This window comes from Sapajus apella, unplaced genomic scaffold, assembly GCF_009761245.1.
Source record: "Sapajus apella isolate SASKATOON/1434 unplaced genomic scaffold, GSC_monkey_1.0 scaffold4, whole genome shotgun sequence".
Taxonomy (NCBI): domain Eukaryota; kingdom Metazoa; phylum Chordata; class Mammalia; order Primates; family Cebidae; genus Sapajus; species Sapajus apella.
In genome coordinates, this window is record NW_022436944.1 from 37,716,957 (window position 1) to 37,740,598 (window position 23,642).

Sequence of the window (23,642 nt, forward strand, 5' to 3'; positions counted from 1 at the left end):
TATATACTCTTTTGTTTCCTTGTGTTTTTATTTGGATAATTTCTGTTGACCTATCTGCAAGTTTACAGATTCTTTTCTTCACTGTATTTAGTCTGCTTATTACTCTATCAAGGAATTCATCATCTCTGATGTAGGGTTTTTTTTTTAAACATTATTTCCTTTTGGACTATATTTTATAATTACCATCTTTCTGTGGAAATATACCATCTGATCATGTACATTGTCCACTTCTTCCATTAGATCTTTTAATGTCTTAATCATAGTTGTTCTAATCTCCCCATTTAATAGTTAACATCTTCTGAGTCACTTCCAGAGTCTGGCTCTATTGATTGCTTTATCTTTTGACAATGTGTTTTGTTTTGTTTTGCTTCTTACTCTTTTGGTATGACCTGCAATTTTTATTGGGTGTGAAAATCATGGTTAATAGAGACTGAAGTAAATAATGTGCTCAGAAACGGGCATGTCTCTTCTTCTAGGTCATTAGTATTGGGAAGATTGAGTTAGTAATTGGGCCAGGTTTGGGATTTGTGTTGCCATTGTTACCTTCATTGTACCACTGGTTTCAAATTTCTCCACTGGTGGGCGACTGTCACCTTGTGTTTAGTGTATTGAGGAGGCAGGTAGTATCCTAGAGGGTTTACTCAGAGTTCCTGCTCTGCCTTCAGCTGTCAGCTATGAATGCCAGTGTCAGATAGGGGCCTCTTCCCGTGTTCTTGTCCCTCCTGTAATAGTAGACTGCTTGCTTCTTGGTACTAGGCTTCTGGTGGGGTCAGGGGAAATTTTGATCCTGTTGCTCAGTTTTAGGCAGCCCTGTGCACCTGGGCCTCAAGAATGGGCCTTCTCACCTGTCCTAACCTCCCCTCCTGCCTGTGGCAGCCGAACTCTGCCTGTATCTGTTTTGAATTTGGGCAGGTGATAGTTTTCTGTCACTCTCCTGGTCATAGCAGAGCTCTGCTTTTGTTGGTGCAGCCTCCTGATCACAAGAGGTTCTGCTACTGCCATCCCTAGGGCAGTGGAGCTTTGCCTGGTTCCAGAGGTGGATGGATCCTGCTTCTACCCTTTTCCCAGTGGCCCATCGGAAGAATTAATATTGTTAAAATGTCCTTTTTCCCAGTGGCCCTGCTCTACCCCCCGTTTTTCTCATGAACACCCATGGAGAAGATTTATAAATGAGTGCAAACTCTTCCTGTGTCTGGCATTCCCCATTACCCTAGACGGATTCACTAGGCCACACTTGGCTTTTAGGAATTCCTTAAAATTTTATCTGATTTCCTCTTACCTGCTTCCATGGTGGCCACATCTTCCTATGCTCTACCAAACCTAAAACAGTTTCTGTGTCTGATTTCTCCTTGGAGGAGCTTGTCACTCTTTGGAATTCAGTTCCCTTGGTTTCTCTGTGACCATGGCTCTCTGGTGGATATAAGAATGGTTATGATTTTATAGATTGTTGGGCTTTTTCTTGTTAGGATAGAAGCGACATTCTGTTTTGGCTTTCTGTATTGTAAACCACCATGTGAATCTTACTTGCCCCCTCTTCATGACTTTTTAAGTCATAGGTAAGCTCCTAAGCCATTGCAGATCTGAGACCTCATAGACTCTGCTAAGCTGGGGTAGGGGTGAGCTTTTGGAATACAGAGTACAGTAGGTGGCATGACAGAAGAGGAGGGCCCACGGAGGAGAGGCATCCACAGGCCAAGGGGTTCCTGTTACTTGCAATAAAAGGCCCTTCCACATGAGCAAGAAGCAGCATTTAACTGTACTTAGCTTTTCTTTCTGTTATTTTATTCTTTTTCAATTCATTTTATTTTATAAAATGACCTTCAGTGTGACTGTTTTGTTCCAAATCCCCCTTTTTCTTCTTTTTTTCTCATCTTGGAGTGCACATCAAAGTTTTAAAGATGTGTGAAAAACCTTGCAAGGTAGCCCTTATGTGCCTGGCATGACTTATTCTCTCAATTCAGAGTTATTGTTATCGAGCTGAAGAAAGGTCAGGCCTTGCTGTGCTCCTTTAATGGACTTCAAATTCTTTCTTGGGGTTTTTTGTTTTGTTTTGTATTGTTTTGTAAAAGAGAAACTTTTTTAACCCACAGTTTCTCAACTCTCTAATTCTAGATCCTCTTTGATAAACATGAAGATCCCCTACCTTTCTTTAATGTTATTTATATTTCAAATTAAATAACTTGATTCAAGGAAACCAGAGGGATAAATGGCTGCTTTGTTTTCATTGCTACATCCTCTCCCCATTCTAAGCCACCCCATGCCTACTCTCCAGCCCCACACCAGAATCACTGCCTAGACTTGATCACTGTTTTGCCAGGATATTGAATCTGGATATTGAAGCGTCATTTTCTCATGATGTTTATTGAGGAATAATCAAACAGAAAACGGGAACAAATGAGTCTTAACAGACAGGAGTCTTTCAAGTGGAGGTCTTTCAAGTCTTTCAAATGGAGGAGGAAACAGGGCAGGGCATTAACTGTCTGTGTGCCCTTGGGCAAGACTGCAACTCCTCAACTTGGTTTCTTGTTCCTCTTCTTCGGAGTGAGCTAAATCAATTGAATCAGTGCCAGACACTTTGTTGCCAGCAGAAGAAATGAGTATCACCTATTCCGTATCCCATTTCAGGATGAGAATTTATGAAATTGCCCATGCCCGTTTATGAAATTGCTACTCCTCAAGTATCCCAGATGGTAATTTTAGTGGCCTCCTGTTTTCAGTGACAGCTTTCTATTAAATAAAGTAGGCAGATATGTTAGAAGGATATATATTTTTCCATAGGACTCAATATGGCTATTTATATTTTTAATGCTAAATATGAGTTCTATAAACATTTTTATTTTTCCTGAATTTGCTGTGGTGCAGAATGTTTCCCTAGCCTCTTTCTAGTTCATTGTTTTACCTAAAATCATTCCTGGTATGAAATTGTTATCCTGTAAATAAGTATTGGCTAATGTACAAATGAATCTTTGTTTCTTTCTAGTTCTAAATGTTATGATTATCAAGAAATGCAAAATTTCAAGGTTGATATGGAGTAGGTTCTTTTGCAAGCTGGTTTTTTTCCAGTCCAGACATTTTTTGTGTGTTCTTTCTCTTGAGGTAACGAAGTGCTAATAGAGTAGTGGAATTGCACCACGTTTCCCTTTTGTTGTATTCACCACTCAGAAGCTTTGGGTGATGAGTACTCCTTCACAATATAACAGCCAACTCTGAGAAATTATACTATTTTTTTTTTTTTTGATATGGAGTATCACAGTGTTGCCCAGGCCGTAGCGCAGTGGTGCGATCTCAACTCACTGCAATCTCCGGCCTCTGGGTTCAAGCAATTCTCCTGCCTCAGCCTTCCGAGTAGCTGGGACTACAGGCGTGCACCACCATGCCCAGCTAATTTTTTTTGTATTCTTATTAGAGACGGGGTTTCATCAGTTGGCCAGGATGGTCTTGATCTCCTGACCTCATGATCCACCCACCTCAGCCTCCCAAAGTGTTGGGATTACAGGCATGAGCCACCATGCCTGGCCTATACTATTTTTAAAAAGTATTTTGAAGTACAACTATCTCAGCAGAAACCTGCATTTTTTTCCTCTGGTTTTAGATTGTTAATGCATCTGAGTAGTATGCATTTAATGTTCTCCCAGTTAGAAAGCTATATGTATAGCACATGTAGTTTGAATGATTTTAACTGTCTAGTTTAAACTAACTTGAATTGCAAAACAGCTTAGACAATAGATCCCAGCCCTGTCCTCCTGACCAGCTACTCAGCTTAGGCAAATATTTGATCACTGCCAGGCTGAACAATGAAAGCCAAGTTGAAATGAGTAAGAGTGGGATAAAGATTCCAGGAGTTAGGCAATTTGGGGCTCAGTCTCCTGCCATTGAACCCCAGTTCCCCTTCTCTCCCACACAAATGCTTCTTTCCTCCCCTTCCTTTTCACCTGGCTATGGAGGACCAGTTCACCAGCTTCTCCTGTAGTCACATCCACTTGTTGCTCCTAGGAAGAGATTCTGGTCCACCCATTAATGAGTACAAGCTCACACCTGTTCTCTTTCTTATTGGTCTCTAAACAAGCACACTCCTCTATTGGTGTTTTCTGATCACTTTATCTGCTAGTGAAGAAGGAGAAACAGATTCAGGCCTTGGTGTGCTATGGAGAGGACAGACTGTTCTAGGCAACAGCAGATGGAGCGGGTGGAAGAGACAGGAAGTCTCTGCTAAGGGGTGTCCTTGGTGTGGTTATATCTGCCCATACTTGGGTGGTCATCATGTTCATGCATCTGCAACTCATGACCAGAAGTCACCAGTCAAAGCCTGGGCTGGTTTGTGAAAAGCATGGCAATGTTTTTAAAGCCATAGTATGGTGTTTAAGCTGCTGTCTGTTCTACACACATTGGTATGTGAGCATGTGTGTATGTTATTAACTTACTTTGCTATTAGGCCTTTTCCCTCTTATTAAAAAAGAAACCTATGAATCTGACATATATCATTTATACCAAATTAGAAAGTGTAACAAAATTAATTAGCATGTAGAATGAAAGAATAGAAGATTACAATGTTGAGAAAATACTATATATATTTTCATTAATCAGTGGATAAACATCTCCATATATATTTTTGTAATTGTTCTTCTAGTGTCGTCTTTGAGACACAATATGTAAAGATTATAAAATTCCCTTACTGACTCAGTATGTTGCCTTTATGAAAGGTAAATGTGTCTTTTAAAAACTAAAGATACCCTTCATTTTGAAGAATAGAAAATTTAGACATTTGTTTCATGTCTTTTGCATGGCTGATTACAAAACTAATTTCATGCTAACTCACTCACTTGATATAATACAATCTATGCTTTAGGGATTTGGAATGGCTATAATATAATGTATCTTACAGATACAATTACCACAGTTTTTATGTATTTTGCACTTTATTATTCTGAGGATATAGTTGTAAAGAAATACTCTACTTTGTGGCTTTTATGTTTTGTCTTGGCACTCAGATCACAAAAACCTCTATGGTTCATTTTGAAACTTTGAGGAAAATGATACCCATTTGAGTTAAAGTTTAATTACCATCTGCAAATTGCTTTTGGAAATATAGTCAGAAAGTAAAAGTGGTTTTAAATTTCAGAGATAGACTATAGCATAATAGCTTTTTAAAATACAGAGATTTTCCATCCAGAGCAGGAAAATTAGAATTGCCTTTGTATAATATTTAACAATGTTCTTTTCTTTGTCATGAAAGTGATATAATTCCAACTCCCATCCCTATTTCTTATTTATGAATACAGTGACTTACTGAAAATTTGTCATAGATTTTATACACATCCTGAAAGGTAGTATCATCTTTTAGGTTCAAAATTGCGAAAGATCTTTTGAGGTAATTTGAGCTTTTTTTTTTTCCCCCCAAATAATAAATGTATCTATACAAGGAAGGACTTAAATATACACACAGATGTAGAAGTCAGCCCCTTAAGATGAGAACATATTACCTTAAGCAGGAGAGTTGAACAGTGCCTTATTGGTGATGCTAACTTCTTTAGAAATAAATGCTGCATGAAGTTTTAAACTTAGTCCTTTTAATAATCTATTAACATTAAGGTACTAGGTGACATTGTTCTAAGCATTGGTCAAGTGTATAGTAATAGGTTTTAATAAATCCAACTCTGCAATTTTAGGAGCTCCTCCAGCTATAATCTAGGCCTACATCTCAGACTTACTGCAGCTGAAACAGTAAAACCACGTCTATCTGATATATAATGATGACTGATCTAGTATGAGACTTTGAAGGGAGGAATTTCTGCTGGAATTCCCATTTAACAGATACTTAATTGGTTTGTACTTAGTTGTTTCTCATCATTTGTTACAAATAGTTTCCAGAAATAGTCCCAGTGTCTTAGTCCAAGTAGTCAGAAAATGGTTTTTAAACTTTAGTGTACATCCCCCCATCACATGGGGTGCTACCTTGAATGCAAATTTCCTGGGGCCCCAGGGAACTCGTTCCATGGGCCTGGGAATCTTTATTATAACCAGGTAACCCAGGTGATTCTGAGGCAGATGGTCTGGTGACAAGCAGCATTGGTATAGGAGGTATACATAGAAATAGGGCCTGTTTCATGATGTATGATCTGTATAGTTGCACAGGCTTCACACTGACTCAAAAGAGCCCTGGGCTTCACTTAACTCTTCTGTTACCTTCTTGAAATTCTTAGTAGTTTTTAATCAAGGAGTCCTGCATTTTCACTTTTCCCTGGGCCCTGAAAATTCTTTCTTTCTTTCCTTTTATTTTTTAGAGACAAGATCTCATTCTGTTGCCCAGGTTGGTGTGCTTTGGCAAGATCATAGCTCATTGCAGCCTCAGTCTCCTGGGCTCAAGCAGTTTTTCCATCTCAGCCCTCTGAATAGCTAGGACTACAGGCATGAACCACCATATCTGGCTAATTATTATTATTATTTTTTGAGACAGAGTCTTGCTCTGTTACCCAGGCTGGAGTGCAGTGGTGTGATCTCAGCTCACTGCAACCTTTGCCTCCCAAATTTAAGCGATTCTTCTGCCTCAGCCTCTCAAATAGCTGGGATTATAGGCGCCCGCCACCACTCCCGGCTAATTTTTGCATTTTCAGTAGAGACGGGGTTTCACCATGTTGGCCAGGCTGGTCTCAAACTCCTAACCTCAGGCGATCTGCCCACCTCGTCCTCCCAAAGTGCTGGGATTCCAGGCGTGAGCCACTTCGCCAGGCCAAAAAAATTTTTTTGTAGAGATGGGATCTCACTGTATCGCCCAGGTTGGTCTCAAATGCCTTGCCTCAAGCAATCCTCCAGTCTTGGCTTCCCAAAGGGCTGAGTTCATAGGTGTGAACCCCTGTGCCTGGCCTGAAATTGTTCTTCTTGATAAATATGAATTGCACTTATTCAATAATAATTTCATACCTGTTGGATTAAGCTGTCAACTTTAAGGCCACTTCTGAGCTTTAGAGATTAATGAGTATCATTCATCACAGGACCTGGAATAGGAAATCTTAATAGTATGATTTTTTTCCAAGGAAATTGTATTTCTGTTTATAATTTTCAAGCAATTAAAGCAGAGAACATAGAAACCTGTATTTATGTTATTCTAATACAGTGTCTTTTTTTCTCCCAGGATGGTACAAAACAGAAACGGGAACGAAAAAAGACAGTCTCATTCAGCAGCATGCCGACAGAGAAGAAGATCAGCAGTGCAAGTGATTGTATTAATTCAATGGTTGAGGGTTCAGAACTCAAAAAGGTTCGCTCCAACTCTAGAATTTATCATAGGTACTTTTTACTGGATGCCGACATGCAGAGCCTCAGGTGGGAGCCGTCAAAGAAGGATTCTGAGAAAGCTAAGATCGACATTAAATCCATCAAGGAAGTCAGAACAGGAAAAAACACAGACATATTCCGCAGCAATGGCATTTCTGACCAGATATCTGAAGATTGTGCATTTTCTATCATATATGGAGAGAATTATGAGTCACTGGATTTGGTTGCCAACTCCGCAGATGTTGCAAACATCTGGGTTACGGGACTGCGGTACCTAATTTCTTATGGAAAACATACACTTGATATGCTAGAAAGTAGCCAAGATAACATGAGGACTTCTTGGGTTTCACAAATGTTTAGTGAAATCGATGTAGATAACCTTGGACATATAACTCTGTGTAATGCTGTGCAATGTATCAGAAACCTCAATCCTGGTTTAAAAACGAGCAAAATTGAGCTTAAGTTCAAAGAATTGCATAAATCAAAGGACAAAGCTGGTACTGAGGTCACAAAGGAAGAATTTATTGAGGTTTTTCATGAGCTTTGTACTAGACCTGAAATTTATTTCCTTTTAGTTCAGTTTTCAAGCAATAAAGAATTCCTTGATACCAAGGACCTTATGATGTTTCTTGAGGCAGAACAGGGTGTGGCACACATAAATGAGGAAATAAGCCTTGAAATTATTCACAAATATGAGCCATCCAAAGAGGGTCAGGAAAAGGGCTGGCTCTCCATAGACGGGTTTACTAATTACCTTATGTCACCTGACTGTTATATATTTGATCCAGAACATAAGAAGGTCTGTCAGGATATGAAGCAACCTCTGTCTCATTACTTTATAAACTCCTCTCATAATACATACTTAATAGAGGATCAGTTCCGAGGTCCCTCAGATATTACAGGATATATTCGAGCTCTTAAAATGGGTTGTCGGAGTGTTGAATTAGATGTATGGGACGGGCCAGACAATGAACCTGTAATTTACACGGGCCACACCATGACTTCTCAGATAGTCTTCCGCAGTGTCATTGATATTATTAATAAGTATGCATTCTTTGCTTCAGAGTATCCTCTTATATTGTGTTTAGAAAACCACTGTTCCATTAAACAGCAGAAGGTAATGGTTCAGCACATGAAGAAACTCTTAGGAGACAAGCTCTATACAACGTTACCCAATGTTGAGGAATCTTATCTACCATCCCCAGATGTCCTGAAAGGGAAAATACTAATTAAAGCAAAGAAGCTGTCCTCAAACTGCTCTGGGGTAGAAGGAGATGTTACTGATGAAGATGAAGGAGCAGAAATGTCTCAGAGGATGGGAAAAGAGAACATGGAGCAACCCAACAATGTGCCTGTGAAGCGATTTCAGCTTTGTAAAGAACTCTCTGAACTGGTCAGCATCTGCAAATCAGTTCAGTTCAAAGAATTTCAGGTGTCCTTTCAGGTTCAGAAGTACTGGGAAGTCTGTTCCTTTAATGAAGTGCTTGCCAGCAAGTATGCCAATGAAAATCCAGGAGACTTTGTAAATTACAACAAACGTTTTCTAGCTAGGGTTTTTCCCAGTCCAATGAGAATTGACTCCAGTAACATGAACCCTCAAGATTTTTGGAAATGTGGTTGCCAAATTGTAGCCATGAACTTTCAGACACCAGGACTGATGATGGACCTGAATATCGGCTGGTTTAGGCAGAACGGAAACTGTGGCTATGTCCTCCGGCCGGCCATCATGAGGGAGGAGGTCTCCTTCTTCAGCGCCAATACAAAAGACTCTGTCCCAGGGGTCTCACCTCAGCTTCTTCACATTAAAATCATCAGTGGGCAGAACTTCCCCAAGCCCAAAGGATCAGGTGCCAAAGGCGATGTGGTAGATCCTTATGTCTATGTTGAAATCCATGGAATCCCTGCTGATTGTGCAGAACAAAGGACAAAAACAGTGCACCAGAATGGAGATGCTCCCATTTTTGATGAAAGCTTTGAATTTCAAATTAACCTGCCTGAACTGGCCATGGTGCGCTTTGTAGTGCTGGACGATGACTACATCGGGGATGAATTCATAGGCCAGTACACAATTCCCTTTGAATGTTTACAGACGGGCTACCGCCACGTCCCCCTGCAGTCCTTGACCGGAGAGGTCCTTGCACATGCTTCTTTATTTGTCCATGTGGCTATTACTAACAGAAGAGGAGGAGGGAAGCCTCATAAAAGGGGCCTTTCTGTGAGAAAAGGGAAGAAATCCAGGGAATATGCATCTTTGAGAACATTGTGGATTAAAACTGTAGATGAGGTGTTCAAGAATGCCCAGCCCCCTATACGGGATGCCACAGATCTCAGAGAAAACATGCAGGTGTGTGCTTGTGTTTAATTATTTACTCAATGGCTTTCCTACTTAGTACATGTCCATAGTTTATAAATATGTTGGTCTTTTTAATAATAGTATATTAATTTTAAGTATTTTTAAAATTCCAATTAGTTATTAGAAAGTTTACCACTAGTCTCTTTTTTTATCATTTAAATTCTTAAAGGTACAGTTGGCGTTGAAAATATTGATTACATATTAGGGTAAGTGAGTCTTGTTGTTATACACCTTCATCCCAGTCCCTGTTAATGATTGCTGAACAGTTCCTTGTTTTTCCTAACAGTATACGTGGGAATCTCTGGGATTTCTGAATATTATTTAGCTGGAACACAAATTGATGATCTATCAAAATAAAAAGGATATAGATCAAAGTAAAATGGGTGTTATCCAGTCCTTTTTGATGAAGTTGTAATGCTGAGACGGGAAGCCTTTACATAAGCCGTAAATCTATGTGTGTCTGCATAGTGAGCCTCCTCCTGATTTGAGAGGATAGCTAATTCTGTAAGTAAAAGAGGTGTCTGTGTTTATTAGAAGTTTAAGATAATAATTACCTCTGAAATATATAATGACTAAAAGCAATCAGTTAGGAATTACTTATTTAATTAAGGATTGCCCACGCATCTAGCCATACGCTAAGGCCCCTGAGTGACACAGAGCTAGACAGCAAGGGCCTGCCTCATGGAGACAGCAGCCCTAACCCGTCATAGTGTATGAGAAGTGTTATGTGTGTGATAAGTGCTCCATGTGTGTTTATTTTGTATTTTAAAAAATTATATTTAAAAATGACCCATGAGAATGATGCCAGCAAATAAAATCTGACTCAGAAAATTCAGCATATTTTTCCTATCTACTAATTCTGTGTACAATTCATGAATAAAAAGACCTTCACACAATAAGGAAATTTGTTTCCTTTTTCTTAAAGTAAAAACATAACAGACATTTGAAAGGCTTTTTCCTGTTTCTGAGGGTGAAAGTGGTATGGTAAACCCTCAGCTCTGAGCAAGCCACATTGTCTGCTGCCCAGTGGCTGCTGTGGTGGATGTGACACAGAATTCCTTTGAGGATTTGTGAGAGCTCAAGCATTGTCTTTCCCAAAGCCCTCTCTGCATTGAACCTGACAAAGCAGTGGGTAGTGATGCTGAATGAGCACCTGCCCCACGCACAAGCAGTTTAGGCCATGAAGATGCAGTGGTGAACAAAGAGATTGACTGCCTGCCCTCAAAGGGCTTGCATGCTAGTTGGGAGCAGGCAGGGGGAAGGGGAAAGAGACGGGAGGCAGGCAGATAAACAAACAGAACAACTACAGATATGAGTAAGTGGTGTGAGTGGGGAACCACACTTTAAATATCACTGTCATGATTGGTTTCTGTAAATGTGTCTGTCAATATCGAAGTGATTTGAGCCAATGATACATAGTTTGATGTCCATATTTAAAGCAATATTAATAAAAATGAAATGTTTAAATTTAAAACTAAAGTGTTGTTTGTTCCCAAGAACCTGGGTTGAGAGCAGAACGCACAGGCCTGCAGTGCCTAGGTCCACCCACTCTCCCCATATGCCTAGCCCAGACCAGGACTCAAGTGTACCTGAAATAGCCCAGCGGACTCTTATTATGATTAGAATTGACCTGTTATTACTCATGATGACTCAAAGCATTAGCCTTAACATCAATAGCTTTTAGGTAAAATCTTGACTCCTTCACTTACTAGCTGTGTGACCTTAGACAAATAGAGAGGGATTATAGCTAAGCCTCAGTCTCCTCATCCATAACATGGTGTGCTGTGTGGATTAAATGGAAGTAATGTGTAATAAATATGCCTAATATGGCTTAGCACTTATTAAGTGTTCAAAGAAAGTCAGCTCGTGGCATTTTACAGTGTTGAAGGTTTTTCTTTAATGGATATTTAAATGGTATACCTCTGGTGATTAAAAAAAGGGAGAGAGAGAGGCATTGAGATCAGCAGTGACACCAACAGGGCAAGGCCACAGGTGACCAAGGTCCCTGCTGGGCAGACTCACCAGAGGACAGTAGCATCCTCAAAGGTTCTGTAGATTTTGAGCCAGCAGGCATAAATAGATGAGAGATTCAGGTTTCCACCTTGCAAATATTTCTTTCCCTTTTGTATGGCTGGCATATTTGATACTTACTTTAAACCAGATTGATTTTTTTTTTTCTAAATCTTTACCCTCTTTGAATGCAGAAGCTCTTCTCTCTGTTTGCTCATAGTTGCATATCCGCATCAGCACTACTATGAACTTTGAGCTGAAAAGAGGCCTTGCCCTTCGGAAGAATTTGACTTATTTGCATTTTCAGTACTTTTGATAAATGGGTGTTACAAATGTCCATAACAGTATTTACTTTGGATAGTAGCCATTTTTCCCAGGATAAAATAAAAATTAGCCAATTCTGTTATAACACTGCTAATAACTATTATAACAGGTGGTTCAAGCATAATCAGATATATCAAATATAATATCCATGAGAAATTAAAACCCCAGTTAATTACAAATGCTCCTTTCATTCCATTTAACAGAATGCGGTGGTGTCATTCAAGGAGCTGTGTGGCCTCTCCTCTGTGGCCAATCTCATGCAGTGCATGTTAGCTGTGTCTCCCCGCTTTCTGGGGCCCGATAACACACCACTGGTAGTCCTGAATCTCAGTGAGCAGTACCCCACAATGGAGCTGCAGGGAATCGTGCCGGAGGTTCTGAAGAAGATCGTAACAACTTATGACATGGTGAGTTGTTCTTTGTTCTTTGATATGGTCTGGGTGGGAGAGAGATCCTAAGACAACACAGCAGATATACGTTGTAGCTTTTGCTGAAGTGGGCTTTCCTATTTCATGCTTCATTCACCTATGCTGGAGAAATAGTTCCCCTGACCTTGCTGTATTTGAAAGAGCTTAGTGTTTTGTTGTTTTAGAAAGCAGAATTCAGAGACGCTCATCTCAGTTGGATTAAACATTAGTTAGCTTCTCAGCTATATCCGAATTGATTTTTAAAGGACGCACTATTTTCCACACAGGTGTAGGAAAGAGTTTTTAAAAATCTTCTCCTGCAGCTAGTCATTGATTTATTCGTTTTCATTTTATTTTCATTTTTTTCAACTGGTAAAGCCAAGAAATTCAACTTACAAAATGTAATGCTATGAGGGGCAGGTGCTTATATCACATGACTCTGCACTAGGTGGTGGTTTCCCTTCTTACAGCAGCTGCTGTGTGACACCTGTATTTGTAATCAGCTTAACGCTAATGGAGTATCCTCAGGACACCTAGAATATTACATTTTTGTAGTTAAGATTTACTTTTCATTTTCTTAATCACATCCTGCTCTTACTGTAATTTTTTGTCTATCATAACTCTTAAGAGAGAATTTAGTGAGTGCAGGACACCCATTTCAAGTGTGTGGTGTAGTTGAAGCTGTTAGTGACTCTTCAAGCTATCAGGGTTAAGGGTGGTATTGAACACTCCCCTCCCAGATGGGCCAGGCTGTCTTCTAATACTGTTTAGAGTACTTGAGGGTGAGTACCTCATCTGCTACCTCTTCCACTCCAAAAGCACAAGCTAAGACCACTAAACTCTAGGTTTCTTCTGATGTATCTTGCCGTGCTCAAGGACAAAACTGGATCGGCATCATTAATCTAAACAGAAGTATTTTTGACTGTTTTATAAATTGTCTGAAAGCTGTAATTTAGAAGGTTTTATGTAATTCAAGGGAAAGAAAAAACACATTAGGCCAGCACTCCTCAAATTGTGACTACTTCGTAGGTTTCATAGGATGTTAATAAACATCACATGGGGGAAAGGTTCCTTGATGAAGTAATTTTGGGAAATACTAGTTTGAACAAAAGTCATCAGATATCTTTACTTTAGGATTTCTCAGAACCTTTATTTGCTGTCACCATGAGTTCCAAGATGGTGATATAGTATTTCCAGGTTCACAAATTGACTTGAGCATTCGAATACTATTTATAAAAACAAAGATTCTGAAGAATGTATTTTGGAAAATGCTTGTTTAGTCTTTGGTTAAGTCTGGAAGTACAAGTCAGAAGAATGCAATGTTTTTAATAGCTTATGAGTTCATTACCTTAAAAAAAGTGATATTTGCACATTTTCATAGGTTCCTATGAAGTAGTCACACATCGTAGTGGGTGCTGTTTCCTTCTTAAGAGATACCAGGAACTGAATACAGGATACCGCAAGCAAACTACATAGAGTGGCATCCTCCTGCAGAAAAGAGGGAGGCCAGGGTCAGGTGTCTGATGAGCACTGGGTGCTGAGTACCACTATGCTAAATGCCAAAGGGAGCCAAAAAGACTCATATGAACAGCCCCATCCTCGGGAACCATTGAGTCCACCAGGAGAGAAAGCGAGGCTGGGGAACAATATCAACACAGGAAGCTTATGCTGAGATTCCTTTGGTAGGGAAATGGAAAAGGGGGTAAAAACGGAAAAGTTTGAAAATCTTTTACATGCTATGACCCAGCCTGCCTAGATAGTTCTTGACTTCTTAAGTTTTATGAGACAAAGCCAAAAGAAGTAGCTGATATAAATGCTTTTTAAGCATAAGCCACAAATAAAATCTCAGATCTATTTTGTTGACCAAAATTTAATATGAATTACCCCCTAAGACATTTCTTTGATTTCTGTGGCAGTCATATAGTGACATTTCTCCATGGCCAGCTTCTTAACAGGGACCCCCATGTAGGTGATAACAGCATAGCAGGGCAGGCCAAGTTCAGGGGCTGATTGCTGCTGTATCCGGAGTGTGCTCATAGCTGGATTCTCATGGTCTATGTTAAAAATTCTTATGGCCACCAGCAACCTTTACAGCACTCACAACAATATTTGGCTCAGAAATGGCTCGTTGCTCCTTGGCTCCCAGCCCCTTCCTCTTGGACTGGTAGATGCTAGCACTTACTGTGTAGCTCTTATTTGCATCTAACTGTATTGTTATATTGTTGTAGAATTGATAAGACAGAATATGTTATCTTGCTTAAAATTTTTTAATTGTAAAATTACCCTTTTATAATGTATAATTGAAATAGCTGTGCAACCTTATACCCCTTAATTTATCGAAATGTTCTGTTCATTCATCTGATAAAATAACTAATAAAATATTTAAAATTAAATTCAAATTATGGCTGTAGCAATATTATAACTCTTGTAATATTTTACAGTTCTTTTTAGTGACTTAATGGTTTCTTAGCCATGTGGCAATTTATTAAAGCTAGCCAGAATAGATTAAATATTGATGGGAAGTATACTAAAGGTTTCAAACACCCCATAACTCTAAATATAGCTCTCTCTTTTTGTAATGTTATGTTGAGCTTGACCCAAAATTAACCTTAGAAATAAGATCTTATTTCATTCTGTTGACTTCCCATGTGTAATGTATGGAGGTGAATGAGAAGTAATGGCAAATTGAGCTTCTCCAGAACTCCTGTGTCATGGCCAGTCTACATGACTGAAGCGTGTTCTCCTGTGAGGACAGTGCCATGGTACCTCCTAAAATGTACAAATGTGTATTTATGCTATCAAGATTGTGATTACTTTTCAATTTCTAGACTCTATTAATAGTATTTCAGAAGTGTGCCAGTTTCTTTGTAAAAACAGAGTGCAGATTGTTGTCCTGATGGCTCCCATGATCACCACCAACAAACAGGCCTTGAAAACTGCCAGAAGTGTGCTTTTACAGGACCTGTGGTGGTGTTTTTGTGGCTCCTGTGGTGGGGTGTAAGCCTGGGACCTAGCTCAAGAAGGTAGGTATCAGAGCCATTCAGAAGTGGAGAAAAAGAAGTCCATGTACCTCCTTAGACTAGGCAGATTAAGGGAGTTTTAATAGAAACTGGACTGGGATGAAAAGTGGGAATGACCCTTGTCAACACTGCTGGAGTCAGAGACATCAGTGTGAGGTAGAAGGCACCTGCTGAACTTGTGCTTGGAGCCCTGGGGTACACAGATGACCCTTCTTCCTCCCAGTGGTGAGCAAGGGCCCTAGGGTCCTCTCCCCCTAGAATCTGGAGCATGAAAGCTGCACGTAGCAACCCTAGGTAGGGAAATTGTAGCGGGGCTAGAAGGTGGCCTCATGCAAATGGAGGCTTACTGGGGCTTTAAATGAGGCATGTTTGTCCCCATGAGCTCAGTGTCCTTAAGTGCTTCATCCCATGATTTAGGGACTCAACCTGTGAGGGCTCATCTTCCTCCAGTCAGCTTGTCCTCTCTGCCTTTCTTAATGAGGCAGACTCAACTTGTGAGACTCATCTTCTTCCAGTCAGCTTGACCTCTCTGCCTTGAGTCGCTTTTTTCATACCTATTTACTTTTTTTCAACAGATGAGAGCTAGGCTCCATTATTAAGCCATGTGGTTGGGCTTTTGCCCACAACCACATATTTATCGTATGGTATTGGACAGTGTACATTATTATACATCATGACCATAAAGTCAGAGGGTTGAACTTTTCATACTCAAATAATTGATTTACTTTAAAGATGTCATGTTTGGTTGTTTTAAGTGGCATATAGTAGAAATTTAATTAGTTTATTTCAATAAAACAGATATAAAATAAGTTACTGCATTTTTGGTGATGAATTAAACACCTATTTGTAAGCTCTTACCATGTACAAGGCACTGCTCACTCATCAACAGCAAGTATTTATTGAGTGCCTATTGTGTACCAGTGGCTGACTATTCTAGGTAACATGAGGTAATATAAAGAATTTTCGCCCTTGAGGAGCTTATAATTTAGTTGAAGAGATGCAGTATGTGTATAGATAACTAGTAAAATGATAGACAATAGATAGTAGATAGACATTTTAAAATACATAAATGAATTATTTGGATCTTCAACGGAGAGAATGGTTAGTTTCAGGTTCAGTGATTGGGAAGACTTCAGTGAAACATCAGCCTTGAACTAGACCTATAAGAATGAGTTGGAATTCAACTGCTAAAGAGGAGGCTTTTGCAAGATGAGTTCACAGGGTGAAATATGCTAACAGGTGAAACATGCTCAAGCACATATTCTGGGAAAGCCAGGTTTGGACTGTAACAGATAGTAGGGAGTCCTTGTACATTTCTGAGCAAAGGGTTATGCTCAGAATTAGGCATTATGGCCTCAGGGAGGCTTGGAGTGAAACAGAATTCAGAGACCACCTGTTGAGCAGCTTCATTTTGCATATGAGAAAATGGAAACCCTGTGGCACATCAAATTAATAGCAGAACTAGGATTGGCACTCAAGTGATATCTCTGTCCAATTTATTTCTGCAAACCAGATCAGAAAAATTAACTGTGTAGAGTGTGTAGATGAATGATCAATATAGCAATAAAGCCCAAGTAACTTCAATAATAATAATCTACAGTTATTCATGTGGGGCTCTTGAAGTCACAAGCACCTTATTTTTGGTTCTTGTGCCCCATAAAGGTAGAAAATTCTTCATATTGCATTACTAAACATATATGAAAAGGCAGATTTCATGAGCTTAAAATAAAGCTGTAATAAATAGATCAAACTCCACTCAAAGAAATTTGATTATAAATGTTTGAACACATTGTTTATAATTTCAGAAAAGAAAAATTTAAATATTTTACTTAAAGTATATATACATGAACTTGAATACACCCACTATTTACAATCAAGATCAAGATTGAGCTTGTTCGCTCATGTAATCAAGGGCTGGGAAGAGAAAATGAGTATGTAACCTGAGTTTAAGAGATTCTGGTGACTATCTGGATACCCTTCATAATACACAGTCTTCTTAAGAATGGCTATGAACTGGGATTTTGGTACATCTCCCCTCCCCCATCAATATAGGTGACCTAATTCATCATCTTTTTAAACTGAAGTGATTTTTACTATCCTTTTAATGTTGAGAGTGACAATTCTGCTCTCTAGCTATCTTTATTAGATGGAGATTTACCACCTGTTTTAAACTTGAATGTTTAAAATTGTTATGAGATCTGTACTAACATATAGAGACCAAGGAGTCAACATTCTTTCTCTGTAGAGAGAAAACATTGGAAATTTAAATATTTTGTGACGTATTACATAAAACGAAAGTTCTTTCCTAAAGTTTTTGTTAATTTCGCTGCAGTTTTCCTGTAATGGAATATGCTTTAGTCATTGTAATTAATTGAACTCACAGAGAGGAAAAAAGAGAGAAGAGGAAAAAAAGAAAATGAAGCCCATCTCTCTCTTACAGGCAGTATGTTAGTTCATATACACAGCAATGGACTCTTGGGCAGCCCCCACCTATTCAGAGATTATACATGAATTCATTCTTATCATTACAGTTCCTTTGTCTTTACTGTCCATTTGAAATTAACTTGTTTCAGTTTTTTTTTTTTTTTTGCAACTTCACAAAAGTCTTGATTTTAATTTTCTTCAGGTTTAATTAAGAAAGCACACTCTGAGGAATCCATTTGCCTAGTAGAGAATAGTATTTTTTAAAGGGAGGAGGAAGCTATTTTGTCTGGGAGGACATTATTTGCTCTCTGTGAGTGTTTTTATATAACTTGCTGAGTAGTCTGTTCTAACACATGACTTTAAATATTTCTTAAATATAACAAGGTTCTTTAAATAAAATATGTGAAATGAAGGTTTTTTTCCTTACACAGAAATGTTGGCAGTTGACATGCAGCATCAGGAAAATTCTGTGTTATGTTGTTGGTATGGTTTCGCATACTTTTTCTTGTTACTGCTTAATTCAGTGAAGAGACAAATCACACTTTATAATTAATGGAGTCTGGTGGTTTGAACCAAGCCAGAGATGATTTGTAATAAGGTTACTATTGATCCCCATCTCCTTTGTGGCTTCTTTTATCACTCTCCTGCCTCAGAACTTGACATTTAAAAGCTGCTTTTAATTAGAGGTGTCAACTTTACCAACTTTTATAAATGTAGAAAAAAGGCCAGATAGAATATTGTGCTTTGGGATAAGAAGCAGCTAAAAAAAAATGAAAGAAGGGAGGGAGGGAGATTTGGAAAAGGTAGATGCATCCTACAGAGCGATGATTTGAAACCCAAAGGCTGTTGTTTAATCTGATGACTGGAGAGGTCCGGCCAATGTTTCCAAAACCAGCTTCTTTGGAATCATCAAAACCATTGATCAGCCATTTTGTAATGGTTCAAGTTACCAAGATAGTGAAAGTGAAAATAAATGTTTAAATGATACAGTGTGATGGTAGCATCACATGCATCATCAGATGAGAAGTACCAGGTTCCCACAGGGTAATTAGGAGCCAGGAGATTGGGAAATCTTTGGGAGATTGTGCTTCAAGCATGTAAATGGTGGTAATTGTAAGACGTTATTTCCAATCCAGTTTTCTGGCTTAACATGTCTCGACAAAAACCACTAAGGAACACATATTTTAAAGTATTCTTACGCGTGTGTGCATGCACGCGTGCGCGCGCGCGCACACACACACACACACACACACACACCCCCCCCCCCCCCCCAAATACTAAGCAAGGAACAGTTGAGGAAAGAGTAGCATTTTAGGGGATGGCAGTCCCCTTGAAAGACACTTCATCACAGAACAGCTTTTATCAGTTAAGTTTGATACCTAGCTCTAAGCTCTCTGAGAGGATAACTTTAATAGAGTTGAACATTTTGTCAGATGGGGTCCTCAGACAAGAATTGATCAGTGGTATTAAGCAAGCCACTGTGTCATCTGACATACTAACAATCTGATTTAAAATTGCCAAGTAAGCTGGGAAACAAGAGCGGGGTACCATCCAGCCCTATTGGTAAATGAGAAATGGGAGCCTGCTATCAGCGTCAGTTCTTGGATAGATTTCATTTGAGCCAGCACCACCTGGAGAACTGTTAGGGGGCAGTGGTTTAGGGCCATGTATTTGGTAGGGTCTCCATGGTTTTACTTCTCTTTTTAGAGCATTTTTATTGCTTTTTAAAGGGGCAAAGGCAGATTGTTTATTTTTCAGACTCTTAATTTCCCCAGATCTGGTGGAAAATATGAATATATCTGAAACCCAAAGTTCAAGAAAAGTTAGGGAACTTCTTTCTAAACCTATGCTTTATGCAAAAGAATACCACTACATTTTTTTTTAATAAAACTAAGATCTTTGAAGTACAATAATCTTTTTTTCTTCCTATGCAAAATTAGAGGAGGTAATTCCTATGTTCCCATCAAATTCCACATTGAATGATGGACTTTGCTCTTGGTAATTCCTTCAAGGCTTGTTTTTGATACTTTTTCTTTGATAGTTCCTCTGTGTTTCTGCAGTGGCTAAAGGCGCCTCCTAAGTTCTTTGCTAAGTTCTTCTGTCAAGGATCCTTACGGGAAATTTTTTTAAAAAAAGGGATTTTATGCTTCTTTAAAATTCTGTTCATGTTCTGGAGATAATATACACAATTCTTTTTGTCACCCATGTGCCCTGGCAGTTTCCAAAGCTATGAGGAAGCACCTAGCTTCCTTACCCCCATTTATTCACTAAACTTTTTGTCTTTACTAGACTTTGAATAAATTGAGCAGAGGAGGCAGTGCTGGCTGACTTTCCATTTCTGTAGCCCTCATTCTAGTTCAGCGTTTCATCACCTTATGCTGTGTGGCAGAGTTTGAGTTCAAACTTCATACTCAGCCCAGGTGAAAAAGTAAATGTAACTTTCTTACCTCTCTCATGAGGGAGGTAGGTGTCCCTGGATTTTAATTCTGTTGGTAAACTTTGTCTATTGCATTCATTACATTATTCATTTTGGACTGTAAATGCTCAGCTCTTTAGATAAAATGCTCAATCTCTCTTCAGTCTCTCTTTCTCCCTTCCCCCTCTTACTTCACAAAGTGGCCACTAGTTGCCTGGAGAGGGCGTAGTTGCCAAGCTTTTTTGTGTATGGGGCAAAGAATGTCTAAACATCTAGAGCCACCATCCTCTCCTCCACTTTCTATTCACCTTGAGGTGGTTGCATAGTGGGGGATTTCCCAGCTCCAACATGAGTCACTCAATACTTCAAGAGGCAGGCTTCAGCTCCCTTTCCACCTGCCTCAGAGCAGCAATTCCCTTGGCTCAGCCTTTGTAGTTGGAAGGAAGTCTCCTCTGGTTTAGGGGCTACCACTCTGTGATCTATGGGTTGTTTCTCCATGATATGGTTTGGCTGTGTCCCCACCCAAATCTTAACTTGAATTATATCTCCCACAATTCCTATGTGTTGTGGGAAGGACCTAGGGGAAGGTGGTTGAATCATGGGGGCCGGTCTTTCCTGTGCTATTCTTGTGATAGAAAATAAGTCTCACAAGATCTGTTGGGTTTATCAGGGGTTTCCACTTTGCTGCTTTCTCATTCTCTCTTGCTGCTACCATGTAAGAAATGCCTCTCAGTGTCTGCCATGATTGTGAGACCTCCCTAGCCATGTGGAACTGTAAGTCAAATTAATCCTCCTTTTCTTCCCAGTCTCAGATACGTCTTTATCAGCAGTGTGAAAACAGACTAATACACTTGATAAGTCAAAATAACTTAGAAAATAGTTTCCCCTTGATAAATCCTGATTTTCAATTCTGTCATTTTGGTGGGAACCCAAGTAAAAATCTAATTTAATCTTTAAAACTGAGAAATGCCTCTGTGTTCATAAGATAGTTGCTCTTCATTCAAGCTCTGAAACTTATCCATTGAATAGGGGGAAAGCCCCAGGGAAAACATGATTCATAAACTATGGCAGCATGTGTGAAAAGAAATAACTTCTTGACACTATCCCCATCACACTTCTGAGACTGGTGAAGCCACCCAGCCTGCAACCTTTCCCTTTTTGCTGCAGTTCATCCTCTGGTTTGCCTTCAAGACGTTATTCCTGAAATATCACCCAGAGAAAGGCCTGAGTATTTCTGGGAGGGTCCAAGAGGTAGAGTTAGAAGTATGTGACAACTTTAAGAACTAAGCCAGCAAGAAGGATTATATTATGATCAACAAGAAAAATGGAGTCAATTGCTCTGTTACCTTGACTGTATTTGCTAGGTGAAAAACATTTTTTCTTAGAGCATCCTGGAAAAGTGGCATACCTTTGGTGTGTTTAGATTGATGAAGAATTTCAGTTAAGCCTAATAATTGCCAAGAGAGAAAAAAAGGAAAGGGGGGAGTGTGGGAGGAATAACTTTTAAGAACGTACACCTCATATTTTCTTCTAGCAATTGAGTCTTTCCAGCATCAAGATTTTTTATTTACTGTTGAAACATGCCTCAAACACTACTGGCAATAGTATAAAGTCCTTTTTAAAAAAAGTTTTTACAGCATCTAGAATCTGTGTGATATCTTAAATTGTGTAATTATTTTTGTAGTATTCACAGAACAGTATTGTCTCTTCATTCAGTTTTGTGGATTGTGATTGTCCTCTTTGTGGAAATTCAAACAGAAAAGCAATGATCAAAGAAACAAAAAACCTAATTGGCTTTCCGTGTGTGGTAATTTGTATGTCTTTAATGCAACTTGTGAGTTCCAAATCCTTTCAGCTTGACAAAAATGAAGACTAGCTGACCTAGAACATGTGGTTCACAGCTCATTAATGCATTCAGCCTGCTTCTCTCTTTGAGTTGAGAGCCCCCTGCTCCCTATTACTTGGGACCCAGAGGAGAGCCATGTTGCTCCTTGATCCTTCAACCTGTGCTCTGGGTACAGAGGTGGCTGTGCCAGCTTGTGCTGGCTACTTTAAAAGAAAAACAGAATGTGTTCATCTTCATCAATGTAAGCTTACAGAGACTAGTGATAGAAACCTCAGAGCTTCCTGAGTGTGAGCTCCATTTGAAAACCCCAAGTTCTCTGAGCCACACCCTATTGGAGGACTTGGGACATGCACCTTTACTGTTGAATTTAATTAGTTGTCCTAATGGGGGCAACTTCTGACCAGGTAGGGTGATATGAAGCCTATCGTGGTTCTTCATTGCACCTGAGAATGAAGGTGGAATATATTCAGATTAGAGTTTAGGAAGTGTCTAAGTTGCAGTGATAATATAAGTTTATTGTTTAGAATCTTGATGTTCTTTTTATCATTCCTTGACTCTATAAATGCAAGATCCATTCATCAGGGATTAATCCATTCATCCATTCTTGTGTAGTTTAAAGAAGTATATACTTTTTTATTTAGATATTTGTCAGTGTCACATGTCCAGTGGAGTTGAGTTGGGAAGATTGAAATTACATCAGGCGGCCGAGTACGGTGGCTTATGCCTGTAATCCCAGCACTTTGGGAGGCTGAGTCGAGTGGATCTTGAGGTCAGGCGTTTGAGACCAGCCTGGCCAACATGGTGAAACCCCGTCTCTACTAAAAATACAAAAATTAGTCAGGTGCAGTGGCAGGCACCTGTAATCCCAACTACTCAGGAGACTGAGGCAGGAGAATCACTTGAACCTAGGAGGCAGAGATTGCAGTGAGCCAAGATTGTGCCACTGCATTCCAGACTGGGTGACAGAGCAAGACGCTGTCTTGGGTCGGGGGGGTGGGTAAGAAATTACATCAGACACTTCTATCAAATTGGTAGTGGTGAGACATGGTTTTATTGTAAATGCCATGAGTGGACACGAACTTTTGGGATATGCAATCACATTGTATAAGAAAACTCTCTAAAATATGAAATAATTTGGACAGAATATACTTGATAAAATGAAGCTATTGAAATAACCAGTTTATATGAGAAATCAGATATTTCAGAATTGTTTTGTAAATGTGATTGTTGACACCTATTTGGACCACCTTCTGGCAGTAAGGTGTGTTAATTTCTGACCCTTTTTCCTGTCTGTTAATGTCCTTGGTCATGACTTGGAAAAAAAATTCTAAGGTGTTTCTTCACAACCTTTTGAATAATGAGGTAGTGATTTTCCTCCACAGTGGGATGTATTTCTATGAATAACATTTGACACTTCTTAACCTTTGAAGCTCATATTTTGTTATGTTACATTTGACCTCATGTTCATAAGAGATACAATTCAGCATTGCCTCTGTTTTCATGAGTGGGAAGACTCAAAACCGCCCTCACCGAACCTCCCAGAGCAGGGCAAGCATCTGGAGGGTGTGTC

The 23,642-nt window shown here is 39.3% G+C and overlaps 1 protein-coding gene across 3 annotated transcripts in view; it reads left to right on the plus strand.

Annotated features, from left to right (window-relative positions):
• The window catches only part of PLCL2 (phospholipase C like 2), a 196,343-nt gene that overhangs the window by 105,326 nt on the left and 67,375 nt on the right, over positions 1–23,642 (plus strand). For all 3 annotated transcript variants that reach the window (XR_004265229.1, XM_032267352.1, XM_032267366.1), the window contains exons 2-3: positions 7,130–9,616; positions 12,163–12,366. Coding sequence is in view for 2 of the 3 variants with exons in the window: in XM_032267352.1 (XP_032123243.1) it covers positions 7,130–9,616; positions 12,163–12,366 (2,691 nt within the window). In the remaining variant the exon portion in view is untranslated. The remainder of the gene's footprint in view (positions 1–7,129; positions 9,617–12,162; positions 12,367–23,642) is intronic.